This window comes from Hippocampus bargibanti, linkage group LG03, assembly GCF_051943395.1.
Source record: "Hippocampus bargibanti isolate YZ-2025 linkage group LG03, ASM5194339v1, whole genome shotgun sequence".
Lineage (NCBI taxonomy): Eukaryota > Metazoa > Chordata > Actinopteri > Syngnathiformes > Syngnathidae > Hippocampus > Hippocampus bargibanti.
The window spans coordinates 20,010,814-20,030,638 of NC_142736.1; the positions used below are offsets into that span (position 1 = coordinate 20,010,814).

The 19,825-nt window shown below is 41.3% G+C and overlaps 1 protein-coding gene across 7 annotated transcripts in view; it reads right to left on the minus strand.

Moving 5' to 3' along the window:
• tead1b (TEA domain family member 1b) overlaps positions 1 to 19,825 on the minus strand; it is a 58,729-nt gene that overhangs the window by 10,646 nt on the left and 28,258 nt on the right. For 2 of the 7 annotated variants that reach the window (XM_088992465.1, XM_088992466.1), the window contains 8 exons: positions 16,310 to 16,374; positions 10,962 to 11,177; positions 8,335 to 8,346; positions 7,338 to 7,469; positions 6,713 to 6,756; positions 5,680 to 5,741; positions 2,629 to 2,753; positions 592 to 765 (listed from right to left, as the gene is read on the minus strand). In XM_088992465.1, the coding sequence (XP_088848591.1) occupies positions 592 to 765; positions 2,629 to 2,753; positions 5,680 to 5,741; positions 6,713 to 6,756; positions 7,338 to 7,469; positions 8,335 to 8,346; positions 10,962 to 11,177; positions 16,310 to 16,374 (830 nt within the window). Of the gene's footprint in view, positions 1 to 591; positions 766 to 2,628; positions 2,754 to 3,066; positions 3,129 to 4,112; positions 4,157 to 5,679; positions 5,742 to 6,712; positions 6,757 to 7,337; positions 7,470 to 8,334; positions 8,347 to 10,961; positions 11,178 to 16,309; positions 16,375 to 19,825 lie in introns of all 7 variants that reach the window. The other 5 variants (XM_088992467.1, XM_088992469.1, XM_088992468.1 and 2 more) reach the window with 5 other exon arrangements.

Genomic DNA, 19,825 nt, shown 5'->3' on the forward strand with positions numbered 1-19,825 from the left:
GCTGTCATATTTGTTATTTAGTTGTTATTTTTTTTGTTATTTTGACTTCAAGATGGCGCCGCGAGAGTGGCTGCCTTTCCAGCAGCTCATGTATTTTGTTTTTCTACTTTCATTCCTTTCATCACTTTGCTGCTGTGAAATGTAAATTTCTCCACTGTGAGACTAATAAAGGCATATCCAATCCAATTAATGTATGAGTGGAATGCTTCAAAATCAGAGGGGTGACGTGTCCTTTTCAGTTCCGTATTTCAAAATGAAACTGCAGTTCTTTGGAACTAATGCACTACAATTAAAGCTTGAAAACAAAATGGGCATTATTGTCTTTGGAAAGAAAGCTGTGATGCCGAGCTCATTAAAAATGTGCCAGAAAACTGACAATCAGAGCCACCATAAGACGATTAAAAAATAAAATACAATTTGGTGTCAGCGTACAAGCAAAAGAATTGAAAGGGCATTATTGAAAGGCAAAAGCAAAAAGAACACATCTGACATCGCATTCTTTGCTGTACAGTTAACACGGCATCTTTGCTGACATTGTGCTTCAAACCGAGCTTCGATTAAACACACAGGAATTAAATAAATATCACTCACCCAAAACTTGATAAGGAAGAAGGAATTTTGGGGGCCCTTTCCATACAGCTCCTTCAGTCCTCCCTTCTTTTCAGGAAATTTGTCATAAATCTGACGAATATCCACAGACTCCAGCAGGGCGTCGTTGTAGGAATAATTTGTCTGTCCGATATGCACGAAGAGGTGCTTGTTGTACTGAAAGGATAAATCAAATATGGACTGTAGTAAATTGCAAATTTGCAGTAAAGCTAACTCGTTCTCAATGAGGATCTATTGAGTTCACAGTTGGTGAGGGAAGCGCTCAGATTGATGACTACAAAGAGAAGAGTACCTGATTGAACCAACAATTGTGTTAACAACAACAATAATAACAATATGTATTATTATTATTATTATTATTATTATTATAAAAATAATAACAAGAATACAAATAATAGTTATCTCAAAATCTCTGAATATTAGAAAGAAAGAATACAAGCTTTGGCCTTTTTTCCATTCAATGGTACAGAAAAAGGTTATACAAGTTGGAGCGAGGACATGCAGCAAATCACGAGACTGTGTGAAATTTTAAACTTGAATAAGGATGACATCGCGGAAGCAGGTAAAATCCTTGAATGGGTGGTGTCGTGCGGCGAGAGAGCAAGCAGGTGGAAAGAGGATAAAAGTTCACTCAGCCAGATGCAGGAAGGGTATTGTGAGTTTTCTTTATTTGAAGTTGATATCAGTTTTCGGCAGACCACAGGTAACACTGCTCTCCAGGTTGTCCTTTGTCCCTCTTCTTCCTCCTCGAAGTGACTGGCTCAGGCTGGCTTTAAAGGTGCTTCACCTGAGCTTCTGGCCAATCAGGTCCCTGTCAAATGTCCATTCTTACTTGTTGGGTGCATCTGATCTCTAGATCTGTTCAATCAACATCACCTCTTGTCTGAGTCTTAGGCTTCACCACTGGTTCCATCTCACTGTGCTCAGTTCCATCCTTGGCTTGGCAACTGTCAGACGCCTCATGGAAAAGAAGAACGGCATCTTCTTGGGGCAACTCAAGCTTCTGGTTTCCTTGGTCCCCTTCAGAACTCTTCAGTCCAGTTTGGTTGGCCCGTGCTACACAACTTCTTACTCGTCCCACCTTCTTCCTCTCGGCTTCCTCTTATCTTTTCCACTTCAGCAAGGCGTAACGATCCCACCTTCTTCATGCAGGGTGAAACGATCCCACCACTGCCACCAATTGTCGTGCGGCGAGACAGCAAGCAGGTGGAAAGAGGATAAAAGTTCACTCAGCCAGATGCAGGAAGGGTATTGTGAGTTTTCTTTATTTGAAGTTGATATCAGTTTTCGGCAGACCACAGGTAACACTGCCGGAGGCAATTGGCCATTCCCAGGTAGTTGCAATCACCTTCTCAGAGTCAATTAGTGGTCGCCCAACTCAACTGTTTTGGATGGGGAGAAATGCGCACCTTTCTCCCATCCAAAATCCACGAAACACAAAATTATTTAACATTTCTTTTAGCATCATGACAGGTGGGATGCCCTTTGTGTAAAAATAAATACCGGTAGATTAATCAATAAGTGGCATGACATTATTTACATTCAGGTGGTAGCAAACCAGTATGCAGACATTGCTTTATACTACTGAATAAAAATATTAAGTGATTAACTCATTAACTGCCAGACATGTGCAAAAATATGTACACTCCAGTGCCAGGGTTTTTGTCACTCCAATTCCAGAACCCACAGAATAATGAGTTTTAGGACTACATACACATGCAATGCAGCGTAAGAAAAATGAGACTCTCTTCTTACATCAGATTCGGGAATGGCGCTCTAAGTCATATTTTCAATTCCCGAATAAATTTGAGAATGGCAGTGAATGAGTTAAGTGTGTGAGAAAATTTGCAAAAAAAGTTAGATGGCTGATTCATAAAAAGGACTAGGACAAAGGACTGACAAGTTCTTTCCTCTTTTTGACACCAACTGACTTTCTTGTATAAAGTCCCAGTGTGTTTCCAAAGAAACAAACACCATAAGAGGAGATATTTAATTTTGTACATTTCATGTTCTTCTTACCGAGTCTGGGTCTCTCTGTTGCTCCAAGAAGGCGGAAAACTCCACGAGTCGAAGTTTGGTTGTTCCGATAGAGCGGCCCTGCCATGCTGGGGCGGTCGGAGCAGAAGTGGCTGTGGGCTCGTAGCCTATAATCAGAACGGACACAATCATGAGAAGTGTTTTCATTGATTTCATCCTTTGAGTAAAAGACACATATAACTGAAACAAAGGTCAACATTTGGAATGATGTAAAAAAAAATAATAACACAAACACTTTTAACTTGAAGTCATCTTTGTCATACCGTTAAATAAAAGCAACCACATGCTACAAAACTTTTAATGCTTTCACAATGACTGTTCACAATTCCTTGTGTGTTCTACATACTTGGCAATAAAGATGATTCTGATTCTGATATTTGTGCAAGGCCAATTTGTCATCCAGGGTAACATAAAATACACTTGAAATTGCTGTTGTGATGGCAGGCTGGATGGGGTAAACTTGCTGTGTGAAGGGTTTGATGCTGAAAAAAAAAAACAGAAAACCCATGAAATCTGTCCAGAATATGATGTTAAATATATTCATGATATATACACTCAAACATAAGCAGATGAAAAAAAAATGTTGGGCACATTCTGCCTAAAAACAAGCCATAATTTTCCATAAGTACCATGAAACTAACAAATAAATTGCAGTAAAAATCAGCAGAAAATTATCTATCACTATATCACAAATACTCAGCCTTTTGTTTTATTTATTTATTTATTTATTTATTTATTTATTTATTTATTTATCTGTTTGTTTGTTTATATGTCCGTTTATTTATTTATGGATCTATTTTTTTATTTATTTATCTGTACATCTAGTTATTTAAAGTATTTGTGTATTCATGTATTTATTTAATTAGGTCCGACCAAATTATTATTTTCAAAAAAGTAATGAGAGTAGCCTAATGAAGTACAGTGATTCCCGTAATATCTTGGTACAATCATTGCTGTCATGTAATTTGTGCAACTTTTTTTTCACCAGTCAAAGCATTATGGTACCCTCATCAAATGGCATGTTGAAGCTACCACCGTAAATTTTCAACATAATTTTGATCAGCACTCAAAAATGACCAACTCCTAACTCTCTTTTAGCGATTACAGGGTGTGTTTAGCAATGTATTTTCGGTCAGTGTGCAGTTTTTTTTAAATGAAACATTTCTCTCAAGAATGGCTTCATAGTCTTTAGATTGAAGACACCCTGTAGCTGACGTAAGACTGAAGCAGCCCCATGACAATTACCGAGGATCTTCCGTGTTTCACAGTAGGGCATGCTTTTTTCTTGGCAATTCTTACCTCTTTAGGTTCTCTTTAATATGTATTTCTTATGACTTTGACAGTTTATTTTTGTGAAAAATTGTGAGTTTTTCTCCCTTTAACAGCAGGGTATCACCTATCCACCTTTGTGTACCTGTGAAAAACCTTGATTAAAACTAATCATTTGAGCAACGTAGCAAACTTACTCTTGTGAGGATCCCGGCTGACTTGATATCATCCCTTGCCATATCTAAAGAATTAGATACAATCATGAATAAGATATTAATAGACAACAAACGCTTTGATCCCTCCTCTTTCATCTAGAACTGCTTCATGTCATCACAAAGAGGGTACAGCAAGTCCTGAAGAATGAATGTCTCTCTGTGTCTTTGTTTTGTCATAGTGTCTCTATGCTGTCATATTATTTGTTATTTAGTTTTTTTTTGTTATTTTGACTTCAAGACGGCGCCGCGAGAGTGGCTGCCTTTCCAGCAGCTCATGTATTTTGTTTTCTACTTTCATTCCTTTCATCACTTTGCTGCTGTGAAATGTAAATTTCTCCACTGTGAGACTAATAAAGGCATATCCAATCCAAACAAAGAACATCCAATTGTGAGCTGCTTTTGTGGCAAGAAGAAAACGGCTATGTGATCTGGGAAAGAAGTTATCTCCACCAGCACTCCTTCTGATCATGTGCTTATCTGATTGGGTCAGTTGAGCAAAGCCTGGTGTGTAATGTGATTTGGCCCCGGCGAGGGCTCCATGGCTTCCCTGCGTGAAGCTGAACAGGACTGATCAATAAGAGGGGTGTGTGGGTGCGAGGTCCTCACCCCTGCTCCGGGGAATGCTGGATGCGGGATGCCGGGCAGTCCCAGCTTGTTGTGAATAGCCGTAGCAGAGACGATCTGAGCGGACGACATGGAGGCCATGCTCTGGAGGGCTTTGTCCTTTACGGACTGGTCCTTTGATATCAGACATAAAAGGCTTAGTGCTCACACAGAAAGAAGGGGGCGGATTGCTATAGCGCATATTGTATACAATAGGTAGCAACAGCCACAACCCTGTCAGCACACTGAAAGCTCCAGTGACCTCTCAAACAGCGCAAGCAGGTTAAAAGAGGATGCAAGTGCATGGCTTTTCAAGTGTTAGCTTTTTTAAAATAGTAAGGGGGAATAGTTTGTTAATTTCTTTAATATTCATATACAGTAAAGTCTCGTTATATCGATATCGGATATATCGATAGTCCCGGTTATATCGACACTATTTCTATGCACGCACGGAGAAAATTACATGCAAACAGGGTCGGATATATCGATAGTCCCGGTTATATCGATATTTTTTCGGACTCCCTTGAATATCGATATAACGAGACTTTACTGTATTTAAAAAAAAAATGCATGGTTGGTTGATTGTACAAAGGTGTGAGTGTGATTGGTTGTCCGGTCCCCATCCACTGCGAATACTGGGAGTTGACTATGGCATGTACAGTATAGAGCAGAAGAAGAGATGAGCTTGTGTTCCACCTTTTTGGATTGGATTGGATTCGCCTTTATTAGTCTCGCAGTGGAGAAATTTACATTTCACAACAGCAAAGTGATGAAAGGCATGAAAGTAGAAAAACAAAATACATGAGCTGCTGGAAAGGCAGTAATGGGTTGGAAGTGATCGCGAATTACCCCAACAGGCAGCCACTCTCGCGGCGCCGTCTTGAAGTCAAAAGAACAATATTTGACCACAATATTCCTTCCAGTGTGTTGTGTGAGTGTTTCTCACTTGAAATTGCTGTTGTGACGGCAGGCTGGATGGGGTAAACTTGCTGTGTGAAGGGTTTGATGCTGAAAAAAAAAACAGAAAACCCATGAAATCTGTCCAGAATATGATGTTAAATATATTCATGATATATACACTCAAACATAAGCAGATGAAAAAAAATTGTTGGGCACATTCTGCCTAAAAACAAGCCATAATTTTCCGTAAGTACCATGAAACTAACAAATGAATTGCAGTAAAAATCAGCAGAAAATTATCTATCACTATATCACAAATACTCAGCCTTTTGTTTTATTTATTTATTTATTTATTTATTTATTTATCTGTTTGTTTGTTTATATGTCCGTTTATTTATTTATGGATCTATTTTTTTATTTATTTATCTGTACATCTAGTTATTTAAAGTATTTGTGTATTCATGTATTTATTTAATTAGGTCCGACCAAATTATTACTTTCAAAAAAGTAATGAGAGTAGCCTAATGAAGTACAGTGATTCCCGTAATATCTTGGTACAATCATTGCTGTCATGTAATTTGTGCAACTTTTTTTTCACCAGTCAAAGCATTATGGTACCCTCATCAAATGGCATGTTGAAGCTACCACCGTAAATTTTCAACATAATTTTGATCAGCACTCAAAAATGACCAACTCCTAACTCTCTTTTAGCGATTACAGGGTGTGTTTAGCAATGTATTTTCGGTCAGTGTGCAGTTTTTTTTAAATGAAACATTTCTCTCAAGAATGGCTTCATAGTCTTTAGATTGAAGACACCCTGTAGCTGACGTAAGACTGAAGCAGCCCCATGACAATCACCGAGGATCTTCCGTGTTTCACAGTAGGGCATGCTTTTTTCTTGGCAATTCTTACCTCTTTAGGTTCTCTTTAATATGTATTTCTTATGACTTTGACAGTTTATTTTTGTGAAAAATTGTGAGTTTTTCTCCCTTTAACAGCAGGGTATCACCTATCCATCTTTGTGTACCTGTGAAAAACCTTGATTAAAACTAATCATTTGAGCAACGTAGCAAACTTACTCTTGTGAGGATCCCGGCTGACTTGATATCATCCCTTGCCATATCTAAAGAATTAGATACAATCATGAATAAGATATTAATAGACAACAAACACTTTGATCCCTCCTCTTTCATCTAGAACTGCTTCATGTCATCACAAAGAGGGTACAGCAAGTCCTGAAGAATGAATGTCTCTCTGTGTCTTTGTTTTGTCATAGTGTCTCTATGCTGTCATATTATTTGTTATTTAGTTTTGTTTTTTTTATTTTGACTTCAAGACGGCGCCGCGAGAGTGGCTGCCTTTCCAGCAGCTCATGTATTTTGTTTTCTACTTTCATTCCTTTCATCACTTTGCTGCTGTGAAATGTAAAATTCTCCACTGTGAGACTAATAAAGGCATATCCAATCCAAACAAAGAACATCCAATTGTGAGCTGCTTTTGTGGCAAGAAGAAAACGGCTATGTGATCTGGGAAAGAAGTTATCTCCACCAGCACTCCTTCTGATCATGTGCTTATCTGATTGGGTCAGTTGAGCAAAGCCTGGTGTGTAATGTGATTTGGCCCCGGCGAGGGCTCCATGGCTTCCCTGCGTGAAGCTGAACAGGACTGATCAATAAGAGGGGTGTGTGGGTGCGAGGTCCTCACCCCTGCTCCGGGGAATGCTGGATGCGGGATGCCGGGCAGTCCCAGCTTGTTGTGAATAGCCGTAGCAGAGACGATCTGAGCGGACGACATGGAGGCCATGCTCTGGAGGGCTTTGTCCTTTACGGACTGGTCCTTTGATATCAGACATAAAAGGCTTAGTGCTCACACAGAAAGAAGGGGGCGGATTGCTATAGCGCATATTGTATACAAAAGGTAGCAACAGCCACAACCCTGTCAGCACACTGAAAGCTCCAGTGACCTCTCAAACAGCGCAAGCAGGTTAAAAGAGGATGCAAGTGCATGGCTTTTCAAGTGTTAGCTTTTTTATTTTTTTCCATGGAGTGGCCAGAACAATGAACATGAGGATTCCAATTCACAATAACAAGTGGTGGTATGCACTTCAGCCAAACTTAGCTTGTTGACAAAATAAATACATAAACAAGAATAAGAATTTAATAAATAAATAAAACACACTCTGCGGCGGCAGCACTTCTATCAAGGCTTCGTCAATTTTATTGAGTAAAACTGAAGGACGGAGATTCCTATGAACTAAGAATCTCTTTTAATCTCTGGACTAGATACAATTAAAATGCCATGGAAATGTTGCAATTGAAACACCAAATCACAGTGACAGCTTGAAGCAGCGCCTCTAGATTTCGTTGGATCATTAAGTGCATTCAGAAAGTTATCTTGCAAATGCCTGATTTTTAATTGCAGGGGCATGCACACCTGAGCTGGAGATGCCGTGCAGACACAGTGAGGCTATAGTGTAAACATGCTGATCGCCCATGCCGATGAGTCTGGCTACAGTGTGTCAACAGCAGGACAGTACACATGGACCAATGCGTTGGAAAGTCCTCTCACTACGGCTAAATCACAGGCAAAAAAACCCTGCCATGGCAAAGCAAAGCCCAGCAAAAATAAAAAATAAATACATAAATACATAAAATAATTGAAAAAGCAGCACCAGCTAGACAAGTGAAAAGCCCATACTTACCATACTCGTGACCTAAACGCAAGCCAACAAGGTTACATTTGTAAAATTGAATATAATACGCTGTTTTTTTCCAACTGTAAACATGCAATCCTGTGCATACACCGATTTTTTGGGTAACTTCAGCCAATGATGAATATGCTTTCCACAAATGAGTATTCGGGTTGCATTGAAATCAGGGAATCTTTGAAATCTTTGTGGACACATACAATTTGTAACCCCCCACCCCCGTCCTCAAAATTGAAACTATATTTTATTTAACATTGCCACATTAGTACAGAATCATACACAGGTCAACAAGTCATTCATCAGCTGTAAAGGGGAAAGTGTCCATCACATCACATTGTCATCAATCCCAATCTCAAAACCCCATTAGAAAGTGTAAGGATCACATTTTTTCTCCTTTTACCCACAGTGAATTTTATTTCGAGATCAGAAATATTTATTTGTTTATTTCAACGGGAGCAAACAATTAATCCTTCATCATCGTCCTCGCCTCTAATAATGTAAATACTATTCTGGTTAATGTAGTTCTAGAGCCACTGTGGCTGAACGATGATGGCCAAAACGCAACATTAAGAAAACGAAGGTGTTTGTATTTCATAAATGAGTGGCAGCTTCAAGGCAAATGTCTCATTCTCAGCTTGTCGTTACTTGAAACAAAAACAGCAGTGGCATAATGACTCATTTTACTGAGGTGCCATGGACATGAGTAGAAACACCAGGTTTTCATTGATGACCCCCCCCCCCTCCCAAAAAAAGGGAAGGGCGCACTTGTAGGTCTCTTTGCCACTGGAGTCTAATTTGCTTTAAATGAGAAAAGACAGGGATTCAGACAAAAGCCGTCTGTTTTTCTTCACAGAGCTGCCTGTGCCTCTGAAAGAGCAGGCATTCATGTGGCTGCCTCGCTCTCTATGGCTCTTTACACATAGACACACCACAGATTAATGAGGCATCATTACTGGATATGGAATACTCAGAGTGAAACAACAAAGTGTTAAAGTCAAAATGTATAGTGCGACACCCAAAGAAGAAAAAAAAAGGCATAATGGAAGTTTTGTCTTTCTGTTCTTTGTAAACTTAATTTGTACTTGAACAATGACTTTGTTCAATTCAACATGCCCTTCTCATTAGTCCATTTGGGTGATTTTCTTTTTTTTTTAATGTTAGCACAAATGAAAGATAATCTAATACGATTGGGCAAGAAAAATAAAAGGGAAAGACAGCAAGTGCAAGCCACAGGGTGTGAGCATTTTGGACGTACCAACAGATTGACGAGAGGATGGAAAGCAGAAGGCATTTCGCATGTCATAAAACTACTGGCTTGTCAGCTTTTCTGCGGTCTCAATGCAAACCGCTGAGCCGTTGACAGCAGAAGAAAGTTAGCTTTCACTGTAAAATGAGGGTGTTCGCTCATTGTATTGATGCATTTACACACATACACCCTGTTCTGCCATGCCCCTTAAAAGAGTAACGGCTTCAGCACCGGCACTTTGAGCCACTCACTAAACAGCCAACGGCAGCATGCGTTTCCACATTAAAGCCGTTTAGCATCGAGTCAGTTTGGAATCTGGTACACATCATCAGTACCACATCAATATCAGCATGCAAGATGTCTCAAAAGTCATGTTACAGTTCCTTTTTGTTTCAAATGTCATTCAGACCAGCTTGGAGACCTTTGGTATTTAACATTTTAGGCTTTGTGGTTTTGGGAAGCGCAGAAGACAATTTACACTGGAGCATGCAGTGTGGCAAAATTGTCGCCTGGAAAGAAGTTTTGTCCTTGAAAGTTCTGTGCCAGCTTGAGAATCTCTGTGGCCCTCACACTGCTCAGCTGATCGTATAATTTTCGCTATCAATATGCAAGAGTGTCCGTTCTTGACAACGTGATGTGGCAGAATGCCTTCTAAAATCACCACAGATGAAAATGACATACTCGGGAGGGCACGTGTTGGTGGAAAGCCACGGAAACTAGCTGGAGGGATGCACTGGACTGAAGGTGGTCAAGGACGGAAACATCTCTCGTTAAGCACCGATTTGCAAAGCAGTGACCCCAGTCAGACCAAATAAGACCAATTGAAAAAAAGGAAATGGGCAATGACTTTTGAGTGAGTCACCCTTTATTTGGTCAGATGCTTCGTCCTTGACCTTATTAAATGTGTTCCTCTAATACAGATTGTGATTTTTGGGCTCTAACATGATGCTTGGTCAGACGTACTACAACATTTTGGTAAATTGCTGTTGCATCAAGGGTCAACGGAGAGGCATATCCATTATTTGTTGGAGTAGAATGAGAAAATGTGACCAAAAATACTTTGGGGGTCAATTGGTCTTGGCAATGTATGCTGATAAAGTATTATTAATATGATTATTATGTAAATTGTAAAAATAAAAAAGTAACATTGGGTAGACATATTATGGGTTACACAACTGTTCTGAGAACATGCATAAATAGTTTAATGTTAGTCAAAACAGATGATAAGAATGTGAGATGGACAGAAGATTTGGGTTAGGAGGTGGAGGGTTTGGAGTTAGGGGGGGTCATCAGATATGAGCACGAACCCATGGGAAGAGGGAATTTAGTTCAGACGCACAACAACAAACAGGCCCAGAAGCAGAAAAGCGCATACCTTTAGCTTGGAATGAAACTCACGAGATTTCCTTCTGGCGAGAACCTGAATGTGACTAGACACCTGCGGGGTAGGGTAGGGGAGGAAAACAAAAGAAGAGCCTGTAACCATAGCAATGAAAAGCCCCCTGTAACTGGGCAAAGCCAGACGTACCTTAATGGCAGCTTGGATTTCTCGAACTTTCTTTCTTGCTAAGACCTGTATGTGACTAGACACCTCCATTCAAAAGAGAAAAGGGGAAAATAAACAAAACGAGAACACACGTCTTTGTCAGGGAGACAAGGTGCAGGTCAGTGGCATCTCCACACAGCACACCGTGCTAGCATCCAATAAAGCATTATCCTGTGTGTCGTCGTCACTTAAGTGAGCTGATTAAGGAGGATGCAGGCCTCTTTAGAACCCATTAAAGCACACAGATGTGAGCTGCTGTGTACTGAATGTCAATTGGTTAGTCTCATATTCTTATGGGAACTGCTACGAGGCATTTCACCAGCCAAGTTCACTCTCTCTGAAAAAGATGGGGGCATTGTTAATACAATCATAGCTAATGCTAATGTGCTAGCGAGTGTAAGTCAAAGAAGGTCGCTGATCACCAGTGGCAATGATTACCTGTTGAGGTTGACACAACAGGAAGACGGACGTTCCAAAAATGTGAAAATATCTTACTATGGAGGTTGAAATGATACAAAGTCACCAACATTCGCATACTTGTGTCAACGTGTAGTCATTGCACAGCGGTGTCTTGACTTACAATAAGCTTCATTTCAGTGTTTCAAGCTATGAGGAATTATTTGGATGATTTTTTCCCTTTGAATTGTGAGGAAAATTTGTAGATTCGAACATTTAAATAGCAATTCAACTCAGATATTTGGAAGCCAGTGAACGATTGTTCAAAGTAGCGGTTACGCTCCCGGTTGAGGTTTACCATCAAAAAAATATAGACTTTTGTGTCGTTAAAACTACCACTTGCCTTTACCTAGAAACATTCATTTTTGCTTGCACACAATACAAAACACCATAGGACTAACAAATAACATTAATGCAGCATCACATGTAAGACATAATTGAAAAATGTTCAGACATATTTTTGATCCTCTTTGAAAAAGAACTTTTCCTATATTGTATAACAGCATATATCGTTGCTACAGTGCTCAACATCAACAAATACTGTACACACAAATCGATTTGTGATGAAAACTTCAGTTTCATTTCAGAATTCATTTGGCATGCTATTCAACGTAAAACAAATAGATTCATTTTGAAGCACAAAACAACATTACAAATAATCTATTTCTTAATGTTCTAAATTAACACTCAAACAATTTAACCAAAAGACAGTCACTACATCATTAAAATTCTGAAAACGGTTCTTGTGTTTTCATTTATATGGGCCCTGTCATTGCTATCAATACACCAATGATACAGCAATGGAAAATGTCAGACAAATCCTGACTGCCTCTGAAGAACAAAAGTGTATTTTTTGCTTGACTACAATGACAAACAACACCATTAAACCGAGGCCATGTGTTTGGTTCAACAAACCTTGAAATCAGTATCGGAAAACAAACATTCTTCTTTTGTCCTCTCGAGGCCACGTCCAAGTCGACAAGTGTTCTACTTAAAACGGCCATTTGTATTGGACTTGAAAACAGACTATTTGGTCAAATAGACAACTCACGTTTTTACAAGGTTCTAGCATGACTTGAAAAGTCAATGTAAAAAAAGTCTTTCCTCATTTCGATCTGATCAATATTACACAATGACCAAAAGTCACTTTGAACAGCTTTTTTAATTAGGAAAATTCCTGTTTAGATAAGGACCACGAGACCCTCAAATCAACTTTATCATTTTTGTTGATTTTCTTCAAATATGAATGTTAGTCCTTTAGATCCCTCAATTCTACATTGATAACATTTTTTCAAGCAATGAATCAGGTAATCTTAAGGGACGCACTGATACCAATTATTGGATCAATACAAATGCAATGCACCAAGTTGGAGCCGTGTCAACCATGTACATTTGGTACTTTAAGGCCAGAGATTACAATAATTTTGGGTGACTGGTGATCCAGCCGCGGTTCCATCACATATTTGACCGCTCCCTTGTGCGTGCTTTTCTGGCTACAGATGGTTGATAATGAAGTGTCCATATTCACTCATTTTCTGTGTTTTATCATTTGATATGCCCAAAACAGCTTTGTTCATTTTTCGGAATGTAAACAGTGTCACTTTAAAGGTGATATTTTACAGATATAGACACACGTTTGGAGCATTTAACTAAAATACACTGTTTTTGGATGAAACAGTGTCAATGTGTTTTCTTTGCCCCAGCATTGTTCATTTTCTACTATGGCTGCGTAATTAATGCTTGCTCACAGTTCATCGGTGGGTACAGAAATGTAAACGCGTATATTGGTAAACCCACTTGTATGCGATCTGAAAACAGTGGTATTGGTGCAACCCAAGTCATTCACAGATGTTAGCATAGTCTGTATTTCCTCACTCTGGTTGAGAAATATGGGCTCATTTGCGGTCAGAGTTGTGCGTGCAGCCTGCTGAGGGCAGGATGTGCTCTCTAACACAGATGACAGTACAAACACTCTGGTGCGATATATGGTACCAAAATATTAAGGCCTAGACTATCCCCATTAATAAAGACTAACCACAGCCAAGTGCATGAACACTGTGATTTCGTTTCTGGGGAAAAGGAATATTTTCAGTAACTGTGGCTACTTCCTTTTTACATGACATGTCATTGATGCTTGTAAATGCATCATGTACAACTGATTTATCGTGTGAAATTAAAGGCTAGATTCTGAGCAAAGGGTGGTCATGAGGTCATAGAATTGTAAAAGGGGTAACCAATTGATGTTTTCCTCTTCACATCCACTACAACTAGGGCTCTTATGTGTTTCAAAGTGGAACTAAGAGTGACAATTTCAGAGATGTCTAAATCCAGGGACATCTGTTCATGCGACATGGCTGTGACTGGGGATTAGTCCACCATGCAATGGAGACAGTCCCTATCTTCTTACCTGCTTGCGGGTTCTCGTCTTTCCAGTCCGAAGCTTGATATATCTGGCAATTAGCTCGTTCCGACCTGCAAAAAAATGGAATGGTAAGAGCTGGGGCTCTGCAACGCTAAATTGACACTGCCCACTGTCACGGTTTTGCAAGGTGGTGATGGCGGGTTCGGATCCCAAAAAGCAGGCAGGAGGGAGCAGGAGGTTGTTTGACAAATTGTATTAAAATAAAGTCAGCAGGAACAAAATGTAAAACATCAAAATGATCTGAATGGAAAAAATACAAAGTAGCAAAAAGAAGACCAAAAGTAAAAGTCCGCCAAGGTTAAACAAACACGTACACAATGCATGCAGCAAACAAGCAGCAAACAAACAATGAATCGGCACCGGATGATCGTGCCCGGTGTCCTTTTAAGTGTCATTGATTATAACGACCAGCACCTGCGAGGCTGCCGGCAGGGCTGACGTCGCTACCCGCTGGTCGCCAATCTGATCGGGACGACCAGCACCTGTGCAGGTGCAGGCGGGGCCGACAGCGCCCCCCGTTGGTCGCCAACCAGATCATGACAGTACCCCCCCTTCAAGGGGCTGCTTCCAGAAGTCCCAACAGTCTCCCAAAAGGTCCACTCGCCAGGGAACGGTCGGTGGAGAGGGCAACCGCTGCCTCTCCAGCATACGACGGGCGGCGGCCTGATGGGAACGGGACTCGGCCTGGGGTGGACGAAGACGCGGCACGGATTGTCGTGGGCGTGAGTGCGATCCCTCTCGCACGTTCACGCGACGGCGCATGGCTCTGCGTGGACGTCGAACTGCCAGGCAAAGAATGGCACCCCGTACGGCCGTATGGGAACAGGTCTCGGCCGGACGCCAACGTGGGCGTGCACTGCGTCCAAGTCGACAAGTGTTCTACTTAAAACGGCCATTTGTATTGGACTTGAAAACAGACTATTTGGTCAAATAGACAACTCACGTTTTTACAAGGTTCTAGCATGACTTGAAAAGTCAATGTAAAAAAAGTCTTTCCTCATTTCGATCTGATCAATATTACACAATGACCAAAAGTCACTTTGAACAGCTTTTTTAATTAGGAAAATTCCTGTTTAGATAAGGACCACGAGACCCTCAAATCAACTTTATCATTTTTGTTGATTTTCTTCAAATATGAATGTTAGTCCTTTAGATCCCTCAATTCTACATTGATAACATTTTTTCAAGCAATGAATCAGGTAATCTTAAGGGACGCACTGATACCAATTATTGGATCAATACAAATGCAATGCACCAAGTTGGAGCCGTGTCAACCATGTACATTTGGTACTTTAAGGCCAGAGATTACAATAATTTTGGGTGACTGGTGATCCAGCCGCGGTTCCATCACATATTTGACCGCTCCCTTGTGCGTGCTTTTCTGGCTACAGATGGTTGATAATGAAGTGTCCATATTCACTCATTTTCTGTGTTTTATCATTTGATATGCCCAAAACAGCTTTGTTCATTTTTCGGAATGTAAACAGTGTCACTTTAAAGGTGATATTTTACAGATATAGACACACGTTTGGAGCATTTAACTAAAATACACTGTTTTTGGATGAAACAGTGTCAATGTGTTTTCTTTGCCCCAGCATTGTTCATTTTCTACTATGGCTGCGTAATTAATGCTTGCTCACAGTTCATCGGTGGGTACAGAAATGTAAACGCGTATATTGGTAAACCCACTTGTATGCGATCTGAAAACAGTGGTATTGGTGCAACCCAAGTCATTCACAGATGTTAGCATAGTCTGTATTTCCTCACTCTGGTTGAGAAATATGGGCTCATTTGCGGTCAGAGTTGTGCGTGCAGCCTGCTGAGGGCAGGATGTGCTCTCTAACACAGATGACAGTACAAACACTCTGGTGCGATATATGGTACCAAAATATTAAGGCCTAGACTATCCCCATTAATAAAGACTAACCACAGCCAAGTGCATGAACACTGTGATTTCGTTTCTGGGGAAAAGGAATATTTTCAGTAACTGTGGCTACTTCCTTTTTACATGACATGTCATTGATGCTTGTAAATGCATCATGTACAACTGATTTATCGTGTGAAATTAAAGGCTAGATTCTGAGCAAAGGGTGGTCATGAGGTCATAGAATTGTAAAAGGGGTAACCAATTGATGTTTTCCTCTTCACATCCACTACAACTAGGGCTCTTATGTGTTTCAAAGTGGATCTAAGAGTGACAATTTCAGAGATGTCTAAATCCAGGGACATCTGTTCATGCGACATGGCTGTGACTGGGGATTAGTCCACCATGCAATGGAGACAGTCCCTATCTTCTTACCTGCTTGCGGGTTCTCGTCTTTCCAGTCCGAAGCTTGATATATCTGGCAATTAGCTCGTTCCGACCTGCAAAAAAATGGAATGGTAAGAGCTGGGGCTCTGCAACGCTAAATTGACACTGCCCACTGTCACGGTTTTGCAAGGTGGTGATGGCGGGTTCGGATCCCAAAAAGCAGGCAGGAGGGAGCAGGAGGTTGTTTGACAAATTGTATTAAAATAAAGTCAGCAGGAACAAAATGTAAAACATCAAAATGATCTGAATGGAAAAAATACAAAGTAGCAAAAAGAAGACCAAAAGTAAAAGTCCGCCAAGGTTAAACAAACACGTACACAATGCATGCAGCAAACAAGCAGCAAACAAACAATGAATCGGCACCGGATGATCGTGCCCGGTGTCCTTTTAAGTGTCATTGATTATAACGACCAGCACCTGCGAGGCTGCCGGCAGGGCTGACGTCGCTACCCGCTGGTCGCCAATCTGATCGGGACGACCAGCACCTGTGCAGGTGCAGGCGGGGCCGACAGCGCCCCCCGTTGGTCGCCAACCAGATCATGACAGTACCCCCCCTTCAAGGGGCTGCTTCCAGAAGTCCCAACAGTCTCCCAAAAGGTCCACTCGCCAGGGAACGGTCGGTGGAGAGGGCAACCGCTGCCTCTCCAGCATACGACGGGCGGCGGCCTGATGGGAACGGGACTCGGCCTGGGGTGGACGAAGACGCGGCACGGATCGTCGTGGGCGTGAGTGCGATCCCTCTCGCACGTTCACGCGACGGCGCATGGCTCTGCGTGGACGTCGAACTGCCAGGCAAAGAATGGCACCCCGTACGGCCGTATGGGAACAGGTCTCGGCCGGACGCCGACGTGGGCGTGCACTGCCCGGCTCCGGGGGAACGAGACCAGTCCAGAGCCGCTCCGGGATCCAGCGGTGAGTGGGGTCTCGGACTGACGTTGACGCGGACGTTGCACGGCTCGTCGTGGATGAGACTCAATTCGTCATGCACGACGACAGCGTGGCTGGACGTGGGCGTGCAATGCCAGTCACCCAGTGTCACCCTGGACGGCCACCTGGAAGGAGGTCTCGGCCGGACGTTTACGTGGACGTTGCGGCTCGTCGAGTGACGCAATTCAAACGCGACGATGCTTGCGCTAACGTGGACGTAGCATTGCCAGGCACAGGGTGGAAATGAGACGGGTCCGATGTACCTGCGGGATCCGATGGTTGGCCGATTCATTCTGTCACGGTTTTGCAAGGTGGTGATGGCGGGTTTGGATCCCAAAAAGCAGGCAGGAGGGAGCAGGAGGTTGTTTGACAAATTGTGTTAAAATAAAGTCAGCAGGAACAAAATGTAAAACATCAAAATGATCTGAATGGAAAAAATACAAAGTAGCAAAAAGAAGACCAAAAGTAAAAGTCCGCCAAGGTTAAACAAACACGTACACAATGCATGCAGCAAACAAGCAGCAAACAAACAATGAATCGGCACCGGATGATCGTGCCCGGTGTCCTTTTAAGTGTCATTGATTATAACGACCAGCACCTGCGAGGCTGCCGGCAGGGCTGACGTCGCTACCCGCTGGTCGCCAATCTGATCGGGACGACCAGCACCTGTGCAGGTGCAGGCGGGGCCGACAGCGCCCCCCGTTGGTCGCCAACCAGATCATGACACCCACAAATATTTTATTTTATTCATTTCTTTTTTTGAGTGTGTTGAATCATAAAAAAATAGTTTTGAGTGAAGATCTAATTTTGTAGGAGTATGTTTTTATACGTGTGGCTGGCTTTGTAGCCACATCGGCATTCTGGTAAATACACAAGATGCTACTTTTACATGAAAACACATTATGGTATTAGCATAAGCAAATGCTCCTGAAGCATAGCATCTCAAATTAATGCAAATAAATCAAATTTTCTTCAAAACCTAACACAATGAAACACATAGCTGTTAGTTCGACTGCAGAGGAGCAAATATATGAAATGGGTTTAGAAGAGAGCAGATCTGACGAGATCCTAATTAACGCGCATCTTTGTACAGATTTCCAATTAACAATGGCTCAAAACATTCTTGCGCCCTCAGGTCTGCTCTAATTGTTGTCACAATGCACATGACCCCTGCTTAGCCCTTTCATATGTTAATAACATACCGCCAAACAAAACTATTAGACAAATTATAGGTTGGGGGGGCTCTAATTATGTGTCCAGCTGTAGCTAAGCAATGCCAGGGTTCTGATCGACTTGTTCTATGAAATGTGCAACCACCCTCCACAAATCAGGACAACATTTTTGTGCCTTCACTTCATTGTCAAATATCCTCACCACTTTATACTGCTTTTTTTTTTGTGGCGGGAGGAATAAGACAAAATACAACGAACATTTAAACTACAATATTCTGTTACGTTTACGTGGTAGGAACAGATCCTAATGCTTAACGTTCAGAACCAATTAATGCACAGATCCTTTTGACATTTGTTGTATATTATATTTTGACATCCGAAAGAATAAGACTATCCCCAAGAGAAAAAATATTACACAAAATGTATTAGCTGTAAATCAAATTCAGTGCATCTACACAAATGGTAATGTGCTGCCACGTGCCTTCTGCAGGGAAATAAACATCTGGGGATTTGCGGCTCGAGCCTGCTTGTGCCATGAGCCTGTAAACTTTAGCAGATGGCCAAAAATTTCAATAATTCACACACAGTCGAAACATAACGTGACAATAGAGGCATTCATGCAACCTCCTGATTCTGAGATCAAAGCACACTAATGGCCATCTGAAAGCTTGCTTGCTATTGAATAATTCATTCTTTTCACTAGACTGGGAGAAATAAGCTTGGTATCTGTATTTGCACAGCAAAATAACAATGACTTTAAAATGTCTCCACACATAATTTTGCCTTTGCGGCCCAAAGTCAATCAGGTATGATACTGTTCCGACAACCCATTGTAATGGGATAGAAATAAAATAGAGCAGAAATGTTCTCTCGCGTTTGTGAAATATGGAGAGCTTGCACATAACAGAGCTCGGATTGATTTTGCTGAACCGACTGACAATTAATGTGTTCGCTGTTTTATGAGCAGGCCATTTCAGAATCCTTCAGAAAGCAAGAAAATATTCTCGGTATGCATTCCAGTGAGGCCATAAACAGCGTACTGAGCAGCGCATAACATCATATGGTGAGTTGTTGCGTCAAGATATTACATGGATCAATAATAATGACTGCCCGACTTCCACAGGCAAGTTAAATGGCAAATGGGGCTGGTAAATTCACTTCCCTGCTGAGGAAAGTTGTGAAAATAATAAAAAAAAATATATAACAAACAGCTACACATGATTAAAGGACCTAATGATGATGGTACAGTGTATATAGAGGGAATTGTCAAATGACAAATAAGGCTGGAACAATACAACATAGTTGCAAGCATTCCTCGGTCAATTTCTGGTCAATTTCCGGATTTCAAACACAAAAGCAATTTTAATACAGTGGAAAAAGCATTTTTATTGGCCACGTACACACA